General features: G+C 54.1%; 1 protein-coding gene across 1 annotated transcript in view; it reads left to right on the forward strand.

The window, feature by feature from the left end:
* The first annotated feature begins 8,586 nt into the window (after nt 1–8,586).
* The window catches only part of GLP1R (glucagon like peptide 1 receptor), a 34,879-nt gene continuing 18,637 nt past the window's right edge, over nt 8,587–24,828 (forward strand). The window contains exons 1-3 of the mRNA XM_064597569.1: nt 8,587–8,697; nt 16,935–17,031; nt 17,831–17,938. Of these exons, the coding sequence (XP_064453639.1) occupies nt 8,620–8,697; nt 16,935–17,031; nt 17,831–17,938 (283 nt within the window). The 5' untranslated portion in view covers nt 8,587–8,619. The remainder of the gene's footprint in view (nt 8,698–16,934; nt 17,032–17,830; nt 17,939–24,828) is intronic.

Here is a 24,828-nt window from a genome sequence, read left to right on the forward strand (position 1 = left end):
TATTTTAGACTCAGGCTGATGTTGGTTTCATTTCTCATCTTGGTCACAGTGACAGAGGTGCTGAAAGGCGACAGTAAGATGGCCCGCATGATGCTTCTTTTTTATTTGATTTCCAAATGTGTGAAATTTAGCATGATACCTCTTTTCCTGCAGCGCTTTAATTCTGTGAACGGACAGTGTGGGCTCTGTCACAACTACCCCCTCCCGGGTCCCCCACCTTCTTTCCAGAGAAGAAGGCAGACAGGTGGGGACAGCAGGGATGAGGGGTAGAGAGGAGCCACATGGATAAGAACAGATGGGCCTGTTCCCAGGCCCAGGAGCCACAACCACACGGACCCAGAATCCCCATCCTGATGCGGCCACCCACTGACAACAGTGAGGGGAAAAGAGGAGCAGGAGATGGGCCTGGAGTGGGGAGTCCCATTCACCTAACTGCAACCAGCGAGCCCTCTGCTTGGACTAACTAGCCCTGTCCCACACAGACTCATGACATGTGCCACCCATGGGTGTCAGGATGGGCTAACTGCAGAGATAAACAGCTCCCGAATCTCAGCAGTGTAACACGATACAGTCCAAAGCAGGTCAGCAGGAAATTGCTCTAGACAGTCATTTAGGGACCCAAGCTCCTGTTTTCTGGTTCTACCATCCCCTGGAGCCTTAGAGCTCTCCACTGGATCACCAGTACCAGCTGGAAGGGGGAGAGGGAGCGGGTGTGAAGGATCTTGTGGGAAGTTGTACGGCTCAAGCCAGGAAGTGGTCCATACCACCTTCCTCCCCATTCCACCAGCCGTACTAATGGCAGCCAATCAAGGGACACGGGAAATGTGGTCTTGGTGTGTTATGGATTGAATCACGCCCCCAAAGAAAGGGATCTTGGAGTCTTGACTCTCAGTCCTTAGAATGTGACCTTGTTTGGAAATAAGGTCTTTACAGAGGTAATCAAGTTAGAATGAGGTCATTAGGACCCTAATGCAATATGACTGGTGTTGTACACAAAAGGGAAATTTGGGGACAGACAGGCACAGAGGGAAGACAATGTGAAGACAAAGGGAGTATGCCATCTATAAGCCAAGGACTACCTGAGGCTACCAGAAGCTAGGAGAGAGACCTGGAAGAGATTCTCCCCCTCAGCCCTCAGCCAACACCTTGATTTTGGACTTCAAGCCCCCAGAACTGTGAGGCAATAAATTTCTATTGTGTGAGCCCCTTAGTTTTGGGGCACTTTATTATACAGCAGCCTCAGGAAACCAACACAAGCTATGTGCCCAGATTTGGGGAGCATTCAACCAGCTCTGCTACATAATCTTCTTGTCCAAGGGAAGAGAATAGAAGGCTCTTTGGGCAACACCTGCCACCCTCGCTGATTCTACTGCTCTTCCCATGCCCACCCCCATGACTCCCTCCCTGGGTTGTCTCTCACCTCTCCCCACTGCCGACCCAAATTCTTCCCAGAGAAGATGGAGGGAGCCCCCGTCTTTTCTGGCCAGAATTTCCATTTGGAGAAGAGAGAGGGACTTTGCTGTTCTCCCTCATTTTGTTCTATTCCTTGGTCCAGAGGTGCACAGCCCCTGCCAAGACCTGGTTAAATGACTTCAAGCAAATCCCCTGACTCTTGTGGGATTCAATTTCCCTCTCTGAAAAGTAGGAGCAATCCCACTGACTTCTCTCTCGACCGAGGAGTCAGTTATGAAAACAATGCTCTGGCCCTTTGGAAATAGAGTGTGCTGTACTCACCCAAGAAGGCAATAATCACTGTAGCTCGAGAGGCTGTAAATCCTCCCCAGCTGACTGCCCAGAGCTGGACAGGACCCAGCACCTGGGAAACTGGGTTGGATTGGTGAGTGGTGGTAGGGGGGGCAAGGGCAGAGGGAGTGGCACAGTATGGGGGGAAGGGCCTCTTTTGTTCAGCCAGCCTCCTCCCTCTCTCAGGCCTGGGGGATTGGGCTCGAGCCATTTGGACCAGGTAGGGATGTCCCTAAGCTGGAGACCCTGGACATTAGCAGCTGTACCTGCTGCCATGCTGAGACTTGGCAGCTGATGTGACAGCTGGGGAGATGGAGGGTCGTGCGGAATAAGAGTGGTGTTAATGCTGCCTTTTTCGGAGAATTTGTTTATGCCAGGTTCTGGGCAAGGGGGTCATTCAAGGGGGATCGTCCAACAATTCTCCAAGGCAGTGCATGTGGGCTGTGTGGGCAGGGCGCGAGGTCTGGGGGGTCGCATCCATGCTACCTTGGCTATCTTGAACCATCTTGGGCCAGTTACTCCACGGCTTTTTGCTTCAGGGCCCACATGGGTCAAATGGGAGATAAAAATGATCCCTGCACTGGGACAGGGGCAGAAGAGAAGCAGGAGGTGGAGGCACGGAGCCCTTGCCGGCAGCCACCCTCTGGGGACAGACACACTCCTCCACTCTTGGCCTCCGCTGCGGCCGGCAGCCAGGTTCTCCTGGCTCCTGCAGAAGGAGGGTCTGTGGGTCTGCTCCTTCAGTCTTCACTTTCTCCTTATGGCCAGAGGATCTTGAGACTCCTCTGGCAATGGCCAGGCTGAGGGCAGTGGTGAGCATGAAAATGGAGTAACACTCACATGGCTCCTGGACCAGTGCCTGGCTCAAGGCAAGGGCTCAGGAAATGGGGGTCTGCATTATTATCCTCAGATAATAATATCTGAGGATAATATTGTGAGATTTTACAGATTGTGAGACCAAGGCTCCAGGATGTGTTCAAGGAGCAGTTGAGCTGGATTTGAACCTGACACTGACGGGCTCTAAGATCAGTGTGGAGGTGTGTGTGTTTCTATTAGGCTAAAAGATGTTGGCTCTTTCCTCATCTGGACCCCCAGAGGAAGGGTAGTCTTGAGCTTTGAAAATAAGCACATCTCGGGGCGCCTGGGTGGCTCAGTCATTGAGTGTCTGCCTTCGGCTCAGGTCATGATCCCAGGGTCCTGGGATCGAGCCCCGCATCGGGCTCCCTGCTCTGCAGGAAGCCTGCTTCTCCCTCTCCTGCTCCCCCTGCTTGTGTTCCCTCTCTCGCTGTGTCTCTCTCTGTCAAATAAATAAAATCTTCAAAAAAAAAAAGAAAAGAAAAGAAAAGAAGCACATCTCTTAGGAACTGGGAGCTTAGAAGGGAACTGAACTATATGGGCAAGAGTCACCTGTCTTGTTAGCAGTTTTTCCTCTGCCCGCTTTCCCCCCAGCTGCAAGACTCTGCCCTGCCCACTGGCCAGGTCTTCCTACTAAGGAGAGGCTTTTCCTCAGCCGAGCACAGAGGGTGGGGTGGCCTGCTCCCGGGTCTGTTTCCATAGGGAAGAACCTTGCAGGATCTTTTCCTCAGAGACACACATCAGTTGCTCCCAGTCCCATTCTGAAGGGGATCTGAAAACCAAGGTTTCTTGGTAAAGGTTAAGGGGGCCCTCCTTTGGGCCACAGGAGAAGCTTTGGACATGGGGGTAAAGAGCGGGACCCGGAGCTCGGGGCTGCGGAGGAAGGAGCCACAGGGGAGGTGCTCCCATGACAGGCTGGCAGAGCTAGGGCCCGCACCCCCTGCGCTGCTCAAGCTGCTCATCGGAGCTGCCGCACTGGTGGCCCGGAGGATGAATGCCTACACCGCTCTATGAGCAACTCAGTTTTCATCCCCGAGCCTCAGTCTCCTTGTCCATAAATGGGTCCAATAGTACTTGCTCTTAATACTTGAGGAGATCGGGCAGTAAGCCTTCCAGGAGCACCTGGCTCGGAGCCACCGGGACTCGATAAGTGGTAGCTATTGTTCTTGTTCATGGGTATTGTTAGCTCAGCAGACTAGCCCACCTGTTGAAATCTCTGTTCTTAGGTAGTTCATCCTGCCCTCTGCTCTTTCTAGGGAGCCTTAGTCCATTTGGGCTGCTATAACAAGATATCATAGACTTGATGCTTATAAACAAGCATTTACTTATCACAGTTCTGAAGGCTGGAAGTCCAAGATCATGGCACTGGTAGATTTGGTGTGTGGTGAGAGCCTGCTTCTTGGTTCATTGATGGCCAGTTTCTCTCTGCATCCTTGCATGGTGGCAGTGGGGGAGGGACTCCTCTGGGGTCTCTTTTATAAGGGCACCAATCCATCATGAGAGATCTGCTATCATGACCTCATCACCTCCCAAAGGCCCTATCTCCACAATCACCAACTTGGGGGTTAGGATTTCAACATGTGAATTTTGGCGGTGGGGAGGACACAAACATTCAGACCAGGGCCTGAGTGAGGGGCCCTGATAACAGTGTGGGGAGAGAAGAGGACTGTTCTCCCCAGGACCTAATCTGTCCTCTCTGCCAGCCCATCTTTATTCTGATAAATTTTTGAGTACCTACTATGTGCCAGACATCTCACTGGACGCTTGGATCAACATATTTCTATTGCAACAAACATTATTGAGCACCTACTATGTGCCAGGGCCTATGCCAATGCTGGATGTCCAGAGATGAGCAAGGAGACATCCCTTCCCTCAAGGAGCCCACAGTCTAATGAGGGAAAGTCATAAGGACCGTGATAGAACATGGTAAGTGCTTCAATTCATTCCATTTCTTATTTTGAATAAGTCACTGAGCACCTAGTATATGCCAAACACCGTGCTGGGTGCTGTGGGGTATTATGATGAGCAAAACAAGGCCTCTGCCCTTAAGGGACTCTGAGTCCATGAGAAAACTGAGAAATTAACCAGCAAACATTCAAGAGGGTTCCAACGTACCCAGATGGCCATAAGCACAAGGCACTGGGGCCCCGGGGAATTGGGTGTGGGGGATTATGGAAAGCTTCCAGGTTGGGGTGACTCCTTCACTGAGGCTCTGAGAGTGGGCAGAAGTGGGGGATTCCTTCCAGAGATTTCTGGGGGCCTTCCAGGATTCTTACTGCTGACAAGAGTACCTATGCTGTCTTGAAGAGACATTAAGGGGCAGGGCTGAGGAGACGTTTCTTAGAGAGGGGCTGCCTGAGCTGGGTCCTGAAGCATGAGTAGGAGAGCAGGCAGGCGAGGTAAGTGAGGACACTTCAGACAGAGGGGACTGCGTGTGCGAAGGTAGAGATGTACAAGGAGGCACTTGCAAGAAATCCAGTTGGGAGGTAAGTTGGGGCAGTCCCAAGTAGACTTCTTAGACACTAAGAGTTTTAAGAACCTGGTCCTAGGTGATAGGGAACAAACGATGGGCTCAGGGACGAGGTCAGATAAGGGTTATGAGAAAGCTAATCCTCTGGAGATGGGATAAGGAGGGAGGGAAAGATGTCAACTTGTTGAAAGAAAGAAAGAAAGAAAGAAAGAAAGAAAGAAAGAAAGAAAGAAAGAAAGAAAGAAAGAAAGAAAGGGAAAAAGGAAGGAAGGAGGAAAGGGAGAAAAAAAGAAAGAAAGAAAGAAAGAAAGAAAGAAAGAAAGAAAGAAAGAAAGAAAGGAAGAAAGAAAGAAAGAAAAAGAAAAAGAAAGGGGGAAAGAAAGAAAGAAAGAGGGAAAGCAAGAAAGAAAGAGGGGAAAAAAGAAAGGAATGAATGAATCAGACCTTGGACCCACCTTGACACATACTTACTTACAAGTTGGGGAGACAAATCTTCCCAAATGTCCAACATACCGCCTCCCAGCAACTGCAGGCCACTTCCACAGAAGAACCAGGGCATGGTGCCCAGTAGCATCCATCATACCCAGAGACAGAACCAGGAAGGGTCTGTGAACACTGAGCATTCACTCGGCGGGCTGTGCTGCAATAGAAGGCTGGCTCTCAGATCCCCAGTCTAGTAAGAAGGAGGCAACTATAACCCAGGGTGAGACAGTACGACGTGTGACGATGAGAAAAACCTCAGGGAAACCTCAGAGGCTTTGGACCTCCAGGAGAAGTCCAGTAATCTGCCACCTAAATGCCTCTGGGCTCGGGGGGCCACCTCTGTCCCTGGATGCTTCCCTATGCCCAACGACTTCAGCTGGGCTCTCCCAGAAGCAGACCCTGAGGTGGAGATTTAAGGACAGGTAGTTTATTTGTATTTAGGAGGTGCCCCCAGGCAGCACTAGTCCCCTACTGTGGGAACGCAGGACAGGCCAGGGAAGGCAGCTGCGGATGGCTGGGCTCCATCACACGAGGGACTCTGAGAGACTGGTACACACCCCTGAGGTGCTGCATGGCAGGGGGAGGAGCTGGGGTAGTTATGCACCCACCTCTGCCCACCCAGAGTTGCTGGGGAGCTGCTCCTAGGGCTGCCTAGCCTCAACCGGCTGAACACAAACATCTCCTCCCCATCAGAGAAAGCCTGCTGGCAGAAAGAAAGTGGTCTTCTTAGTCCTGAGGACAGGACTTCAAAGGCACCCGCTTATCACAGCAGTGCTGGGCACAACTGTAACTGTAAGAGAAATGGCTCCAATCATTGTTTAATGTCTCTCTCCTGCATAGAATAGAATCTTCCTGAGGGTAGAGGCAGGATCGCCACTTTCTCCCTGGGACCTAGTTCAGTGTCTGGCACACAGCAAGGTATTCGATAGATATTTATTGAATAAATGTAATTGGGAGGCTGAGAAATTCATGGCAAATGCCCAGTTCTGTCTGAATACCTTCTCCACAGCTCCCAACCCTGGTACAGCAGAGCCGGCAAGTTGTTCCCCTGTATCTGTATTGATATCTAGATCATCTGTGTATCTATATCTAGCTTTGCCTTCTTCTAGAGTAATATAAACCCAAATATTTAACCTTGCCAGGGACTGCCAGGGACAAAGGGAGATTTTCCCAGCCCCCTTTACAGCTAGGAGTGCCCATGCGTCTAAGTTCCAACCCATGGGGGCGCCTGGGTGGCTCAGTTGGTTAAGCGGTGGCCTTCAGCTCAGGTCATGATTCCAGGGTCCTGGGATCGAGCCCCCCATTGGACTCCTTGCTCAGCAGGGAGTCTGCTTCTCCCTCTGTCCCCCTTGTGCTCTCTCTCTCTCTCTCTAATAAATAAATAAAATTAAAAAAAATAAATTCTGACCAATGGGTGAGGAACTGACAGTTGCCACTTTCAGGATGTGTCCTTACCCATGGAGGAGCACTCCTCCTCTTCCCTTTCCTCCTTCCTGCTGGCTGGCATTTGGACATCATGGTGGGAGCTGGAGCAGTCACCTTGGATCATTTAGTGGAAGGCTTGGGCCATGAGAATGGTGGAAGCTAGAAGACCAGGGGGAACCCTAATGATCAGAGAGCCACTGCTCCAACCCTGGGCTGAACCTCTGGTCTTATTTTATATGAGAGCCCTTGGTTACACCATTGCTCTTTGGGCTTTTCTGTCAGGTGTAGCTGAACAAGCGGAAGGTGACTGTAGATCTGCCTTCTGGGCAAGGGAGGGAAGACAAGACTCCCAGGGAGTGGAGGTAGAGCTTGCTGGAGTGGAGGATCCCTCTGGCTGAAAGGGAGCCCCTGGCTCCTGCTACTGGCTGTCTCCTCCCCTCCCCCCATTCCCATCCCCACCCCTTCCACCTTCCCTCAGGGCTTCCAGAAGTTTTGTTCTCCCCCTGAGGAGCAGTTAACTCTCACAGACTCTCTTCCTCTTTGGGATGATCTAGACATGACCCCTATGGCAGGTCCAGGACTGCGTGCTGCTGTCACCCCTCTGCCCAACAGTGACATCAAAGTTCTTTTGGGGCCAGGGTAATCCCCTCTTCCCACCCCTACTCCTTAAGGGCATCAGGGAAGTAAAGTCAATGCATTTTCGCATTCTCTTCCACAGCCTGGCTGTAAGAAGGGAAACTGAGGGTAGCCCGTGCACCACCCGCCCCCCAACCCCTGCCCGCACTGTGTTTGGGGGTGGGGGGTGGATCCAAAGGCAGGTAAAATACAGAGTTCCTACAAAGCGGGTGACAAAGACGCAGGAGGCACAGGGAACAGCCATAGGCCCACGTTGGCACAGGGACACACGGTTCTAAGAGCCTAGTGATTCAGAACAAGGGCCGTGGGGGCTGCAGGAGTTGGGGGGGGGCTGCAGGAGTTGGGGGGGAAACTCTAGACCCTCCACTCAGGGCTCCATTGATCCATTTGTCCTCGTCTCCCCGCTCCTCCCCCAACCTTAGCCCTCCCGGGGCGGCCTTCCTGACTGAGCTCCGGAATGAGGAGAGGACTTGGGGAGGGCTAACCCCGCTGGGTGGCTCTTTCTTATACTAGTCTCTCGCAGCTCTTGGAGTTACACTTTCCCGGAAGGGTCTGACGGGCAGGGTGACCTTGGACAAGTCCCACGCGCTCGTCCGGCCTCAGTTTCCTCTGGGGTAGCCTGCTTAGGTGGGGGGTGGTCTGGCTCTCCTTAGCCGGGGGGAACCTGGGGGAGGCCAGGGGGGCGGGGGTGGAGGTGGGGGGCGAGCGAGGGCACCCGCGGCGCTGGGTGCTGGTGGCAGGCTCCTGCGTTTCCTCAGCCCGAGCGGTCCTCGCCCGGAGCGCAGCGCCCGGTGCCCCCGGCCCGGGACCGACTGGCGAGAGGGGAGGTTGTGGGGGGGGGGAGGCCCCGGGGCTGCCGGGGCCGAAGACGCGGGACCCCGCCGGCCCCTCCCGCGGGCGGGGCGGCCCCGCGCCGGCTCCTCCCCCGGCGCCGCCGGTCGCCGGGGATCAGTCGCCGCGCGCGGTTCCGCAGGTGGCAGCGATGGCCCGGTCCTGAGCGCCCCGCCATGGCCCGCGCCCCCAGCCCGCTCTGCCTGGCGCTGCTGCTGCTCGGGGCGGTGGGCAGGGCCGGCCCCCGCCCCCAGGTGAGACCCGCGGCCCCCGGGGGAAGGGGGGGAGGAGGCATGGGGGGGCCCTGCGGGCTGCGGGCGCCGGGTCCCGGCAGGGGCGGCTCGGGACTTGAGCGAAACTCCGCGACCGCAGGCGGACGGAACCGAAGCCCCGGGGGTGGGGGGAGTAGGGACTGGAGAGTTGGGCGCCCTGAGCCGGGTGCTTGGACGGCGGCCCGAGGTGGGTGCTCGGACGGCAGCCAGCCGTCCCAGCCCCGCGAGGCGCTCCCTGCCTGGCCGTCCCCGTCCCCGCCCAGGTCACCCGCTGCCCCGCGGCCGCCCTGCGCTGACTTCTGCGCCGCATCGCCCCGGACCACTTTGCCAACTCCTGCTCCTCGCAGACTCGTGGTGCCCGCGGCCCTGGCACGGCCCCTGCCCTGACCTCACCTCTCCCACGACGCCCCTGAGCCCTCCCCGCGGTGCCTGCCCCCAGCCCACCCTGCTCGCTCGTCAAAGACCCGGAGAAGGCTCCGGGAAGACGGAGAGGGCCAGGGTGTGGACACCCAGCTCCATTCCGCCCTCACGAGCCCCCCAGCACAGCCTTTGACTCATAGCCCCAGGGACCCTGCGGTGGCAGCTTGTTGTCCTTCTTTCTGACCTCCGGACGGAACTTGAGTGCCCCCCTCCTCCCAGCCCCTGCGGCAAACACGTAGGAGGCTCCCTGCTCCTCTGGAAGCAGCCAGGTCCCCTCACACACTTGTCTGACGACCCCCCACCCCCACCCCCACCAATCTGATTAACCTGGTTGACAACATATACCAGAACACACACTGGAACACTCAGAGACACCTTGGTCCCTTGGATGCCACTGGCCAGGGACCAGAGATAGACCCCTGCAGCCCCTCTCTGCTGCTCTCATTGCCCTCCCTGCCTTGCCGGGGTCCAGGCTCCCGGGCTGGGGGCTGTAGCCAGCCTGCCAGTGGAGTGGGGGGGTTGTCCAGAGATGTTGTGAGACGCTAGAGCAGAGAGGAGGCGCAGGCTTGGGTGGCCTGCCCCGTGTCGAGGGAACTATCTCTTCCTACTGCCTCCCGTTCCTACCCCCAGACCTAAACAACTGACAGCTTTGGGGAGTGGACCTGTACAGGACTTGGAATTTGTCCCAGCACAGGTGGGGGAGGGGGGCATGATGAGGGGCCATTGCCTTGGTGAAGGCTGACTCCAGCTGGCTGAGAATCCAGATGTGGACACATGTGCCAGCCCCCCCCCCCCCCCAAATTCTTTTCCGGACTCATTCCCTCCCTCTCCCTGTCCCCCAGCTCAGCTACTGACCCTGGCCACAGGGGACACCCCCGCTTCCCCAGCACCTTCCCCCAATCCCTCACCAGGCCTTGACTTCCCTGGTGTACTTGGCATCTTTCAGGAGCCAGGATTGCAGACGCATTAGCATGACTGCCCCTCTGGTTCACCTTTACTGCCTCAGGACTGGGACTGGGTGGAGGTGAAAGGCCCTGCGGCCTCCTCCCATCCTGCTCCGGGCCAGGTTTACAGACCTGGTTTGGATTAAGGGAAGAGGAGAGGTTCTGGAGGCTGCCTGTCTTCTCCCCAAAGTTCCTTTTCCCAGAGGAATGGGGCTCCTTGAACCTGCCCTTACTTCTGATCCCCTCACTGCTCAGCCCTGGGGTTGTGCAAAACCCGACTATCCTATCAGGCCTGGGAGGTCCGAGCAGGGCTGGAGGAGCCAGGCTCTGAGTGAGAGGGTGGAACCTTCAGGGGATGCTGAGCATCCCTCCACCACAGAGATATGAGCAAAGGGCTTTGGGGCTTTGAGGTTAGACTACAGTCCTTGTGACACGACCTCATGCCCATGTAGAAGACTCTAAAAAATGGGTGAATTTTGCATTCTATTTTCTGTTCATGAGGTCAGCAAGACTAGAGTTACTCCCTCCATGTCACCGATGGGGGACAAAAGCTCAGAAAAAGAGCGTTCCTGTGCAAGATGACCCTGTCATTCAGGAACAGAGAAAGAGGTGAGGGGCTGGGCTGGTGCCTGATACTTGATTCCCAGAAGGAAGAACAAAAGAATAAGCTGTCCACCGTCAGGTCTAGCTAGGCTGGAAGCGGCTTCCTTGCAGGCAGGGGGATGGCTGAATTGACCTCTAAAGAAGGGGGCCAAGGCCACTCCTTCACTATTGCTGGAAGGACCACCCCCCTCGTCTATTCCTTACCTTCCCAGGAGCCCTGTGAGGGCGCTGGTCTATGTATGAGGAGACAGGCAAGCCTCTGACACCCAAAATTAGAACCAGCCAAACCTGGGTTCAAATCTCAGGTCTACTATTAGCTGGTGATCTTGGGTAGGACAATGACCATCCCGAACCTCAGTGTCCTCGTCTATAAACAGGAATCACAAGTTCTACCACAGCAGGTTATGGAGAGGATTGAGACACTGGAACCCTGAAATGGCAGCTTTAGGCATGTGGGGGAACTAACTAACCCATTTGTCCTCCAGAATCTGGAAGCCTTCTTCAGGGCAGAATAGGGCTTGGAGAGAGGCTGTGGGAGGTCTGAGCCTCCGCATGCTAGTGAAGGGTGGAGGGAGTCCGGGGTGCACAGCGGTCAGCGTGGACTTTGTTCTGAGCTGGGCTCCCTCCCGGACACGGATCCCAGGTGGGGGCCGGGACAGGAGCCACCAAGAAACCACATCCTACCCTCCAATTCCTTGCTCTGAGGAAAAACAGGCCCTTCCTTAGCTGCAGCCTGGCCCTAGGCAGAGTCCTGTGTGTGTGTGTGTGTGTGTGTGTGTGTGTGTGTGTGTGTGTGAGAGATAGGGAGACAAAGGGATACAGAGATAGAGACAGGTAGAGAGACACAGAAAGAGAGGGACTGGGGGGAGGAGGATGTGGGTTTTATGAGCCGCTGTTTCTCTGTGTGTGTGTGTGTGAGAGAGAGAGAGAGAGAGAGATTTTTGCGTAAATGGGTGTCTGCCAGTATGTGCCGGCATGTGGGTGAGAGATAGCATGCGTGTGACAGAATGTGTGTTTCTCTGTGTACATGTGTGTGGGACAGTGTGAGCTGAGTATATGTCCGTCGAGGAGTGTGTGTGTGCACGCGTGCACGTGTTGGGGGCAATGTCTCAGCATGAGTGTGTACCTGACTGTGTTGGGGGTGGGAGAGAGTGTCAGGTCTCAGTGTGTAAGCATGTGCTCAGCGGTGTGTGGGATGCTGTGTATGACAGCATATCCGTGTGAGGGTCCCCGAGCATATGGCACTGTGCGTCAGTTTTCCTTTGCCTGCCTTCTGCTCACATATCTGGAGCCCTTAAGAAAAAAATAATGAGGTCAAAGAGCCAGGGGTCTGGCAGCCCGGCCCTTCCTGGGCACAGGGGCCAGGGTGATGGTTTGGGCTCTGGGAGAGGGGCAGAGAGGAAGGAGGCCGGGGGTCTGGGGAGGAGCTGCTGGGGAAAATAGGGGCCACATCAGTTGGGAGGGCCCAGAGTTGTCTCTGGAGCTCTCTTTCTCCTTTGGGGTCCTCTTCCATTTTTCCCACCTCAGTGGCCCAGAGAGGCCAAGGTCTTGTTCCTCCTTCCCTCAATCAAAAAGGTTCCCAGAAAAGGAAAGAACTTATTCACACTGAGAAATAAGTGTGGAGGAGGAGGAGTTTTTCAGGTTGGCAGCCAGTCTTTGGAGACGGAGTGCCTTCCCGCGGTATTGGAAAGCCCGTCACCTCAAGAGCAGCCACTCCATCGGCATCCTTCCCTGTCTGCTCTTCCTTCTAACGCTGCCCACTGGTACAGGGCTGGATAATTCTTAAAGATGTTCACCTGCTTTATGTTGCTGGATCTGTACAGTAACTCTTTGGGAAGAGTCATATGCCCATTTTACAGATGAGGAAACCGAGGCCCCAAAGGATTAAAGTGCATCCTATCAATCCCACATTAACTGCCAGAACTGGGATTTTAAACCCAGGACTTGTGGCTCTCTGTCCAGGGCTCTCTCCAGCACACCACTCCCTCCTGGCATCCTCTTTCTCACCCCATGCTTTCTCCCGAAACTCCTGAATCTGAGAGATGCACCTCCTTATTATAACCTCCACCTGGGCATTGTCTCCATTTTATCCCCTCATCCCCTTCAGACAGATCTCACAAAGCCTGGCAAGTCCCGATTCTAAAACCTTCCAACCTGCCCTCACCCAGCCCCGTAGCCCCCACAGCTGCCCTCTTCTCTGGGCCAACCCTGCTGTCCCCACCACTGTGTCCTGCCCACCACCAGCACTGGCAGCTCCACCTCATCAGTCTTGGAGCAGGGACTCATGCCATAGGAGGGTGAAATAGGGCTGGGGGCTGGTGGACGGGGCCTGCCCCTCCTCACAGTTCCCTGCCCACGGGCATGGAGTCCTGAGCATCCCCACGCGGGTTTGCTGCTGGAAGTTGCCACACATGGAACAGAATGATTTGTCCTTGGCATGAAAATATGTTCGTTTCCCCCTGGGAGTTTGTTGATCCTGGAAGTGAGGGAGGAGTAGCGCCCAGACCCCCCAGGAGGCCAGGCTGCCCTGTCCACTCTGTCCTCTCCCTTCTCCTGTAAACAGTAGAAGTCCTGAGAAGGGCTGCATTGGCTGCACATTTTCCATGTGCCAGGGGCCCTTCTAAGCATTAACTCACTAAATTCTCACAACAATCCTGGGGGACGGGATAGGTAGAGACTATTATTATTCCCATTTTGCACATGTGTAAGCTGAGGCTAGAAGTTAAAACTCTTTTTTTTTATTCTTATGTTAATCCCCATACATTACATCATTAGTTCTAGATGAAGTGTTCCATGATTCATTGTTTGTGCATAACACCCAGTGCTCCATGCAGAATGTGCCCTCCTCAATACCCATCACCAGGCTAACCCATCCTCCCACCCCCTCCCCTCTAGAACCCTCAGTTTGTTTTTCAGAGTCCATCGTCTCTCATGGTTCGTCCACCCCTCCGATTTCCCCCGCCTCACTCTTCCCCTCCCGCTACCTTCTTCTTCTTTTTTTTTTTTCTTAACATATATTGCATTATTTGTTTCAGAGGTACAGATCTGAGATTCAACAGTCTTGCACAATTCACAGCGCTTACCAGAGCACATACCCTCCCCAGTGTCTATCACCCAGTCACCCCATCCCTCCCACCCCACCTCCCACTCCAACAACACTCAGTTTGTTTCCTGCGATTAAGAATTCCTCATACCAGTGAGATCATATGATACATGTCTTTCTCTGTTTGACTTATTTCACTCAACATAATACCCTCCAGTTCCATCCACATCGTTGCAAATGGCAAGATCTCATTCTTTTTGATGGCTGCATAATATTCCATTGTATATATATACCACATCTTCTTTATCCATTCATCTGTCGATGGACATCTTGGCTCTTTCCACAGTTTGGCTATTGAGAAGTTAAAACTCTTACACAAGGTAAAAAACTTAATTTGTAGGGGAGTTAGGGTTGGGCCTCGATCTGAGCCCAAAGCCAGGGCTGCTCACTCTCCACTATGTTACTGTGTTTACCTGAGCACTTGGGCCCTGCTTACTGGTGGTCACCAGCCTTGTCCCAGACCAGAGCCTCATATTTATCCCAGTCCTGGCCAATGCTCTCTCCCTGGCCCAGAAATTCCTCCCCGGCCCAGAAATTCCTCCGGAACACCAGTCCAAAGCCTTCTCTGCTGGCAGGAGCATCAACGTCCCCACCTCTGCATCTTCATCCCTGCTGGGACATTTTGCTGAAATGCCCACCCTCCACTCTTGCTAGCCCAGTCTCTCCCCCAGCTCACAGTCCCCAGAGTCCCCCAGGGCCGAGTCTATACTGAGCCTGGCCCCAACCACCCCAGCGCTTTCACTCCTGCTTTCTCTGTTTGTCCTGCTAAGCCCTTGACCCCACCCACCCCCAAGTAGCCTGGGCACTCTTCCAGGCCAGGGCTCTGTCTTTCCTCTATGTGTTCCCCACCTCCCTCATCCTCACCACCTCCCAGAGCCTGGCACAATATGACTTCCATAAACACCAGATAGGGGAGAGGCCAGAGGTCCTGGTAGTTTGTGCTGTAGGTACCAGTGGGGGGGGCGGGGTGCAGTGAGGAGTTTGTGGAGACCCTGAGCTGGTGTGGGAAGAAGACAGAGGACCCAGATTGTCAGGAAGCTATCTCAGCGTAGAAATGTTCCCTGCCCTCAGGGAGCCCTAGTCTGAGGGGGAAGACACAGTCCTGCCTTCAGGGAGCCCCATTCTGAGGGGGAGGACACAGTCCTGAGCTCAGGGAGCCCCAGTCTGAGGGGAGGGACAGCCCTGCCTCAGAGAGCCCCAGTCTGAGGGGGGAGACACAGCCTTACCCTCAGGGAGTCCTAGTCTGAAGATAGTTTTATATTAGAAGCTCTGCTCAGAGCAGGTGACAGGGCTGCCTCTGTCTTGAACCTCCCTGGAGTGTTTGTGGCCATGTTGGCCATCATGGTGCTGTCCTTAGCCTTTAATCTCATTCCTGTCCACACCCTGAGATTTCCGGTTTCCATCGGCTTCCTTTTCCCCACTCCCTGCCCTAGACACACCTGCCCTATTTCCCAGCTGTGACCATGACCTTGCTTCCTTCCTCCTTTCCTTCTAGAAAGGGAGATCGAGGAGGATTTCTCTCTAGTCTTTCTTCCCCTTTACCACCAGGTGCTGTACTGGGGAACAGGGTTGGGGGTAGAAGGAAAAGGGGTGGGGAGTGGGGTTGATCCACTGGCTCTAGTGAAAATTCTGCTGACCCTTCAGTTGCAGCTAAATCAGGACACTGCCTTCACTACTGTTGTGTTTTATTCCTTGTTCTTTTATTTGTTGTTTTGTTTTTTAAAACAAATCACTTGACGTTTGCCCTCAGGAGAGCGCCTTCTGAGGTGGCACCACCTGTGGCCTCAGAACCCTAACTCTGAGAACATGGCTGGGGCTCTACCAAGCTTGGTCCCCTTCCAGACGCTTCCTATGTGGACAGGGATAAGCCCAGGACAACCTGTGTCTTTATGGGAGGTGCCCTATAAACTGTGACTCGGCTTAAACCGGCACAGGATTACCCAAAACCAGATCCAGCATATGTTTAGGGCACCACCACCAAGTCAAGGGTGCAAGCTTCTAAAAAGAAGCTATTTTGATTTCAACACCCGTGTATATTTTTGTGATTTCAAAAAGTGAAATTCTGTTTTAAATTATGTATAAGCCCTAAATTTTATACAAGGGGCTCCCTGGTCATTTCAGCATCTGCAGCCTCCAAATGAGGAGTATTTATAATCTTAAGCCTGTTCAGGAAAAAATACAAAGAAAAAAGAAACACCATGCCAAGACATATCTAAAAGAAGTGAACAAAAATGCTCAGAAGGGTCATTTCTCACATGGATGGGTCTGCTTGGGTCTCTGTGCTAAAAAGTCTGTTGTGTCTACCTTATCTAAAAATTGAGGTTCATATCTCCTTACTCACAGAAAGGGGCCCATCCAGGTCCAAGCTTGATCTCCCTGTTCTGGAACTTTCCTGATCCCATGTCCTCAGGACTTCTTCATTTGGTAGAAGCTGAGCTGAATATTTGATCTCTCTTGTTACATTAGAAAGGGACAATGTGTGTGGGGGGGGTCCTACTGGGCTCCCACTGGGCTCCCAGATAACCATTGCGTGTTTCAGGAGAGATGCTAATGATGTAGCATTACCAGTCTCCATAGCATTAAATCCCACCACACCACATGCCCTCCAATACTTCATCACGGTCCTTGATCTGGGGGACTCAGAGTCCTAGCCTTAGCTCTGCTCCTTGGGGTGCTGTGTGACTTCAACTGAGTCCCTCTCCCACTCTGGGCCTGCATGTCCTCTTCTAGAATGGTTGAAAGTGCAGGAACCTTGCGGGCAGATTGAGCACTGGGAAAGGGGTCCGTGGCAATCATGAAGCCTTGGGCCCTCAGGAACTCTGCCTTCTAGGTGAGGTCAGAGGAGACCACGAATGAGACACCCTCCTCTCCCCCTTCACCCACTCACTTCCCAAAAGCATCATTTCAGGAGACATTTGCTGGCCACTTCCTACACATCAAGCTATGCACCTGTCTATCGGGAGCGATAAAGATGTAAAAACGCCCCCCTGGAGCCCCCCTGTGGTAGTGACTTGCCCTGCCCCCCTCTCAGACATAGCCAATGTCTGGGGGGGTTGGGGTTCTAAGGTCCCCTGGAGATGAAGAAACCAAGTGGTAAAAGAGAGGTTGGCTGGACCCCAGGGGCTTCCGTTTCTCCCCTCCCCCCACAGGGCGCCCCCGTGTCCCTGTCGGAGACAGTGCAGAAATGGCGAGAATACCGACACCAGTGTCAGCGCTTCCTGACCGAGGCTCCACCCCCAGCCACAGGTGAGGCCAGGCGGGGCCCAGGCTCCACCCCCAGCCACAGGTGAGGCCAGGCGGGGTCCTCAACCAACCGGCTCCCAGGAGACTCTGAAGCCCCTCCTCACCCCCTGCCCCGCAAGGCGTGGTTGGGCATCGTTTGCCTCTCTGGGATGCCACATCTGCCCTAGGCCTTGGGGAGCCGTCTTATTCCTCCTTGAGCCTCTCAGGAGTGGGGACCTGGCCTTTCCATTCTTTGCCTTCCTTCCCACTTCCTGGCCTGTGCAGGGGTGGGGAGGGAGGGCTGGAGGCCCAACCAACATATTTATAGGAATAATTGTTTCAGAGGTCTTTATGGGGTGCGCTAAAGGGCAGAGGACTGGATCCAGATAGGCCTAGGTTCAAATCCTGACCCTGCGATCATAGCGCAGTGACCACAGGGAGGTTATTCCAGCCTCATGGGCTCCGTTTCCCCCTCATCTGAGACGGATACTTTAAGAATAGGCCTATAGGGATTGTTGATTGCGCACTTACATACCATGCACAGGTATCCACGTAACATACACTGTTTGACCCCAAAAGGCCCTGTTTTTACAGATGAGAAAATAGACATTAAGTAACTTGCTCAAAGTTCCACTGCTGCTAAGGGCCTGAGTCCCCTCGCATGGTACCTGCCGGGTGGGAAGAGTGCTTGGCATATGGTAAGTGCTCAGCCGAGCTTAGCAGGGCACAGGTTTTGGCCCTGCCAGCCTCCATGGTGGGAGCGCAGGGGAAGTGCCCCTACCAGGCCAGGCGGGGACTCAGAGACTCCTCCTCCCGCACCCAGGCCTGTTTTGCAATCGGACCTTCGATGAGTACGCCTGCTGGCCAGACGGGCTGCCGGGCTCCTTCGTGAATGTCAGCTGCCCCTGGTACCTGCCCTGGGCCAGCAGTGGTGAGTCCTCTCTCCTTCCCCCTGTGTCCAGGAGGCTGGGGGTGGGGGTAGCGTGGGAGCGCGGCTGCCCTTCTGCCCAGACTCAGCCCTCCCCGCCCCAGAAGGTCTTTAGGCCTCCTAATGGGTGTCTGTCCGCCGGTCTTTCCACGGGAGGGGGCAGTGGGGAACATCAGGTATAACCTAGGCTAGGGCCTGTGCTGGCATGGGAGGGGAGGGCTAGAGCATGGGGTTTGGCTTAAGAGAGACATGTAAGCCCCCTCCATGCAGTGGTCAGGAAAGGAGCCAAGTGGGAAGAGATCCTAGGGTTGGGGGGTTACCCAGAGCAATGATGTCTCTGGGTATGTGTGTGTGTGTATGTATGTGAGTGTGTGTATGTGTGTGTATGTATGTATGTGGGTATATGTGTGTATGTATGTATGTGGGTATATGTGTGTGTATGTATGTGGGTGTGTATGTATGTGAGTATGTGTATGTGTGTGTATGTATGTATGTGGGTATATATGTGTGTATGTATGTGTGTATGTGTGTGTATGCATGTGGGTATGTGTGTATGTATGTATGTTGGTGTGGGGGGGTATGTGTGTGTATGTATGTGGGTATGTGTGTGTGTATGTATGTGTGTGTGTGTGTGTATGTGTGTTTGTAGGTGCCCCCTACCTCGTCGTGGTATCCAGCCGCCTCCTGACTCCTCAGAGGTTCACTGCTCAGATGAATACAGATGGGTTGAGAGATCAGGGCATTGGTGGGGTTGTCTCTCCGCAGTGGGCTTCCCTCCCTAGCTCACTCCTGCCTGCAAGGGACACCCTGCACTGGGAAAGGTATGTCGTTGGAATGCAGGGACCTAAGGTGGCTGTAGGCGGGGCTCTGACCGGAGGGGTAGTCGATGTACCCCCACTGCTACCCATCTGTCCCGGGCACCAGAGAGTTTAACACGAGACAAACATCCTTGCCTCAAGGAGCTCATAGTCTCAGTAAAGGAGAAAAGACACCCTCATAATAATAATAATAATAGCTAATATTTACTGACTACCTACTATGTGCCAAGTCTTACCCTAAAAGCAGGGGATTTGTTCACTCTTTAAAACTACCCCATGGTTATGCTCGTTGTACAGATGAGGCAACTGAGGCCCCAGGAAGAGTAAACCACGTGCTTCAGATGATGTGGTGAATGGTAGAGCCAGCATTTGAACCCAGACTGTGCTTTTAACCCCTGTGCCTTGAAGGGGCCTTCAAGGAGAAGCCGGCCCAGAAGCAAGTGGGAGAATGAGCTCACAATGTGGGAAATAGTCTTCCTGGAAGAGGTGGCCCTTTAGTGGAACATCAGGGCCCCTGGCAAGGTCTGACGTGGACTTTCCCTCAAAACAAAGGACTGAGGTCAGATGAAGCCCAAGCAGGGGTGCTAAGGAGGCTCTTTCCTTCTCAGTCTTCCCAGTATACCCACCTCCCCCCAAGGTGCTCAGGGAGAGCCTGGGCTTGGAGAGAGGCACCCACCTAGTGAGATGCAGAGCGGATCAGTGGCCCCTCCCACAGCACTTCTGTGGCCTGTTGTAAGCATTTTACATCCCTACACTCATTTACTCCTCACAATAACCCCATGAGCAAGGACTCTGATTATGCTCTCATTTTACAGAGGGACAAACTGAGGCACAGAGATGCCAAGTGTCTTTTCCAAGTTCATAAGCTAGGGAGTAGGAGACCCAGGAATCCGTTCCAGAGTCTGGTTCGGAGTGTGTGAAATTGCTACACGAGGCTCCCTTGAGTGTGCATGCATGCACGTGGGCGTGAATATGTGTATGTTCCTGTGTTGTGTGGCTCTGGGCATGAAGACAGGGGAGTGGCCTGGGTCTGCTGGCTGGGCACACTCCAGGGGAGGGCAGGGAGCTGCCTGCTCTCTCCCCACAAATGAAAAAGTTGAGTCCCACAATCTAATGGTTCTGCTTGCAGTACTCTGAGCAGCTTTGTGAGCCTCAGCAGATGCCAGGGTCTCTGTGCTTCAGCTTGCTTACCTGGGCAGTGGGATAAAGCCAGGTGATAAGGGTATTAGGAGGATCGCATGTTCTTGAAAAATGGTTGCTGTTGATTTTTTCCAGCCACCCTACTTATCTGCCCCACCCCAAATCCACAGGCTTTCCCTGCCTCCCGGAGTTTTGGGACAGGCTGCTTGGCCAGCCTGGGCTGGGCCTCTAGACCCCAGGGAGCCAGGCCCCGGACAGGGCCCATCACTCAGCACTAAGCTGCCCCCAGCTCTGCCTGCCCCTTGCGGCTCCATCCATCACCTTTAATTTTATTTGAGCAGGAAATAGGTCCTGGTGGTGCCCGTTTATGAGTGAACACAGTTTTATTGCTTTCTCCATGAGGATATTGGCCAATGCACAGGCCCCCTGCTGGGCTCCACTTCCCTCCCCACCCCCCCACCCGACTCACCAAGCTAATTCACTCTCCTTTCTGACACTCAGGATCACTGACTCTGCCTTTCTCTCTCCTCTCCCTGAGTTAGGGCCCTGCAGAGCCACCCACCATGGGCTCCCACAGCATAATTGCTGTCTCTTGCTTGTCCTGCTGGTCCCCTTGGCAGCGGCTGGCCCCAGGGGCTTCCCTGACCCCCACCAGGGCATGTGGAAGCAGGAAGAGGGCAGTGCTGGAGCTTTCTGGGCTGATCAAGGGAATGGCCTATGGAGAAACTTCACAGTGTGAGTTAGGGGTGGGGAGAAGGAACGGGGTGTCGTAGGCAGGGTCCTGGCGGGAAACACACTCAGCTGGGAATCTGAAGCGAATTTAATGGAGGGGCCACTTACTGAGGCGGGACAGGGTTAAGGGGCCACTAAGGTGTGTAAAACAACCAAGGACTGTAAAAGGGGGAGGCTTTAGCATTCCTAGACCTGAGTGGAGCAGGTAGGGCGCTCTGGGGCCCCCATGACAGCTAGAGGTCATGGTGATGGAGAGGCTACGCAGCAGGGCTGTGGCCACAGAGGGGCCCTCCTACCTTTTACTTGCTCCTCCCACTGGCCAAACCCATAGAGGGCAGGGAGCCCAAATGATGCTGTCCACAGGGTTCAGTCTTCTGGGGTGCAGGGCAAGGCAGAGGAATGTGTGACCAGAGAAAGAATTAAATTTAAAACAATGACCAGACACTCGGGTTAGGTCTGTGTCAGGAGATAGGGGTGCCAGTGAGACCTCAAGAGTGTGCTTGTGTGTGCGTTGAGGAGAAGGGGGTGACCCCTCACCACGGGGCTGAAGAGGTCAGCTCAGCGGCCCAGGAAGTGGTGCTGAGGGAGGTCAGAGCCTCCTCTTTTGCCTGGGGTGTGGCATCAGGAAGTCTTCCAGAGAGAGGGGACATCAGCGCCAGGTCTGAAAGAACAGGGAGATGGAGAAGAGGGGGAAGAGGGCCTCCATGAGGGGAGGACAGCCAGGCATCACCCTGGAGATGGGGCCGGGCCTCGGGCCTCAGAGCCTCATGACATCCCAGGGATGGGACACCAGCCAAACCCTTGACTTCTGAGCCCTCTAATTCAGAATTTGGGACCCCAGAGGACAGAAGCAGATGAGTCAAGGAAGGAACGTGTTCAAAGGAGATGCTTGGCGTTAACAAGACTTTGTGAACCAGAAGGCTTGAGTGGCTGCTGAGAGCCCCTTGCCACCTGAGGGCCATCCAGCAGCCTCGTTTAGCCACAGACAGCTGATCTGCTCATTACAAATCATTCCAGTCTCATTAGCTGCACCTCCTCCTGATCTGTACCTGTTTGTTAGTTTAGTTCTCATTACAGGAAAGTCATAAAATGCTTTTAAAATGGCCTATAACTCACAATTCTCAGAAACTCTGACAGGTACCTCCCTTGAGTCTTATCAAGCCCAGGAGCTTTCTCGGTAGGCGGGCAGGCCGGCGTTGCCCCAGGGAGACCGGGGCGGAGTTTGGCCCCGGAGGAGTTGTGGCTGAGGTGGTGCCCTCCTCCAGCCCCAGCCTCACTGAGGGAGTGCCTTCTGGAGAAATTGGGATCGGGGCAGTAGGGCTTTCAATGTGACCATGTCTTGAAGGCTTCCTATGCACCAGGCACTTCCCATGCTTTACCTCCTAATCCTCACACCACAGACCTGGGACGCCATTATGGTTCCCATTTTACAGATGAGGAAACTGAGACCCAGTGAGGTCTTCCCGAGGTCCCATGGCTGGTGGAGGGCAGAACCAGGATTTGAACTTGGGTCTGGGTAGTTCAGAACCTGAGCCCTTCTCCTGCGCCATGATTGACGCACTACCCCTGCCCCCCACCCCAAGCTGATGCCTTCAGTTCCAGCCCTGCCTTTGACCCTCATACCACCACGGCGCGGAGGGCCTGGGACGCCCCTCCCCAAATCTTAGCTTCCCGGCCTTTCAGCTGCGGCCCAGTAGTCCTCGCTGGCCGGCTGCTGTTGCCAGGGTGCAGGAGCTAATGGATTCATGAGCAGCTCTCCACAGCCCTGAGAGCCTGCATCCACGTGGAAGGGCGGCTGTTAGCTTGATTACAGACGCCGCTGCAGTTTCCGGGAGGGGAAGTGTTTAATTGGGGGTTTTATTTCCAGCACCAGGGTCTGACTTAATGAAATATCCCTGGGCCTCCTGGCATGCGGCCCGCGGCCTCCTGGTGTTGACAAGACCAGAGCCAAGCCCCTGGCTGTGATTTACCAGTGGCTCCTGGGCCAGATAAAGCTGAGCTGATAAGCAGGGCTGGGCCCGGACCCACCCCACCTCTAGCCACGATGGGCATCTGGGGACCATAGGCCTAGCCAAGAATGAGCCCTGGCTTTTAATATTGGCCGCTAATGAAGGATAATTGACAGGCACACTCTCATGGGCTCCCTGAGCTTCTCAGGGACGCAGTGATCCCTTGACACGGTGCCAGTAACACATCTGGGCATTTACCCCTCCCCATCTTCCCAGCTGGCCCTGCACAGAGGTTCCAAGAATGGCCCCTATGGGGTCACGCTGCCAGGAATCCACACTGACCAGAGGGTCTGCTGGGAGGATGCTGGGAGTGTTAGCAAACCCAAGCCCAGAAGAAGGGCAGAGGAGAAATGGCACATGGCCACTGTTGACAGTTAGCAGTGAGTCTGGCTGCTAACTTTTGACCTCTGAAGGCAAAGAGCTGGGGGTCCAGACCCTGATTCTGTTACTTCCTGGCTGGATGAACTTGGGCAAGTCACCTGGCTACTCAGAGGCTCAGTTTCTTCATCCATAAAATGGGATTAACTGTGCCTTCCTTGTAACGTGGTTGTGATGTTCAAAGGTGTCAGGCATGCAGCAGGTGTTAAGAAACTGATATTGTCGGTGTGTAGCTTGCGGAGAGGTTGTATAAGGTGCACGTGGGGAGGGAATAGCAACTGTGGGTACACCTGTGTTAGCTGTGCTATTATTAGGGTATTATCAGGGTCACCCTGCTGTGGGCTAAGGCCTAAATGGGCAATTAGGTGGTTTGTGCCCCATTGCCATGTCCTCTCCCTTCCCCTGGACCCTCGGCCTCCTCTCTCCGCCCTTGCTGTCATCAGAATGGGCTGTCAGTGAGGGCTCTGACATCAGTCTCACTCCCTGTGGGGTCAGCTCAAATCCCCATCACTGCTCTGAGGTTATCCCGCCACTGAAGACTGGCTTGGCCTCATTTCAGAAGACTCAGCCCCTGGTGAAGAATTCCAGGCATCCATGCAGCAGATGAGAATGGCATTGGGGGCCTGAGAGGAGCCCTTCCAGTTGCTGAAACCAGAACACATGCCTCCCCTTCTCTGCCTTTGTTTTGGCCTGATTTTGTTCAGAAACACACTTGAGGGGCATTGGGACTCGGCTCTTCTCACTGCTGGAAGTCCCGCCATTAGATTTTCAGGGTTTTGTTTCTCTTCCGTAAAGTCTCTTAGAATGCAGGTTTTTCTAGAAGCAGTGATGCTGCAAGGTGATTTACCCTCCCGTATTGCCAGATACCTCTGTTTCTCTAAGAGGGCCTTGGTTCAGGGCTTGTTTATGAAAGAGTGGGAGAAAGGAGAAGAGTGAACAGGGAGGCTGCACTGGGTGACTGGGCGTCGGCAATAAGGAAGGACGAGGGTCTGACTGACAGGCCCTGCAGGTGTCTGACACATACCCACAGTGGGCAGACCTGTGGTTTGTGAACTGTAAGACAGACCTCCGGTCTAGATGGTTGCGTCCCTGCTGGGCCCTTTCTGGGGTTGGCGGGCTCCCATCATGCTCCCATCATGCTCCCATCATGCACACATTCGAATGAGTATCTTCCCACACACAGTTCTTACTGCTACCCCTCCACCTGGAAACTTTTTTTTTTTTTTTTTTCACCTGGAAACTTCTGACTAGGGCCTCCGACGCTTCTCCATTCTCTCTCCCTCCCTCCCTCCCTCCCTCCCACTGCACCTTCATCCCAGAGCTGGTCCTTAAAATCTTTTAGTCCTTTAGAATTTTTAAATCTTTTAAATTTCATCCTGGCTCATTTCCCTGTTTGATCTCCCTGGGCTAACCTAACCCTGTTTTGACCCTGGTTTCCTGGTCCTGGGATCAGACTTACATTCTCCTCCAGAGAGGTAATGAGGCATTTCCTCCCAGACACAAGTAAGCCCCTCATTCCCTCTCATGACCTCACAGTGAAACGGGGGCCCCAGGCCACCCACCTCCCTGGGTAGGGGGATAGTGGGGTGTGGCAGACTTGATGTAAATGGGCATAGAGAACATCCTAGCCCCAGCTCTGTTAGGCCTGTGTTTGATCTCTCTTAGTTTACATTTATGCTATTACTTTCTGAGGGCTGTTTTTTCTGTGAGACTCTTCATTCCCTGAAGCCTGGAACTGTACTTCCTCCTTCAGACTGGGAGCTCTCTGAGGACAGGGGCTGGATCTCTCCCTCCTCTCAGACCAGGAGGTCTCCAA

The sequence above is a fragment of the Mirounga angustirostris genome, unplaced genomic scaffold (assembly GCF_029215605.1).
Source record: "Mirounga angustirostris isolate CCGP_5_RB_7025 unplaced genomic scaffold, mMirAng1.0.hap1 SCAF_8, whole genome shotgun sequence".
Taxonomy (NCBI): domain Eukaryota; kingdom Metazoa; phylum Chordata; class Mammalia; order Carnivora; family Phocidae; genus Mirounga; species Mirounga angustirostris.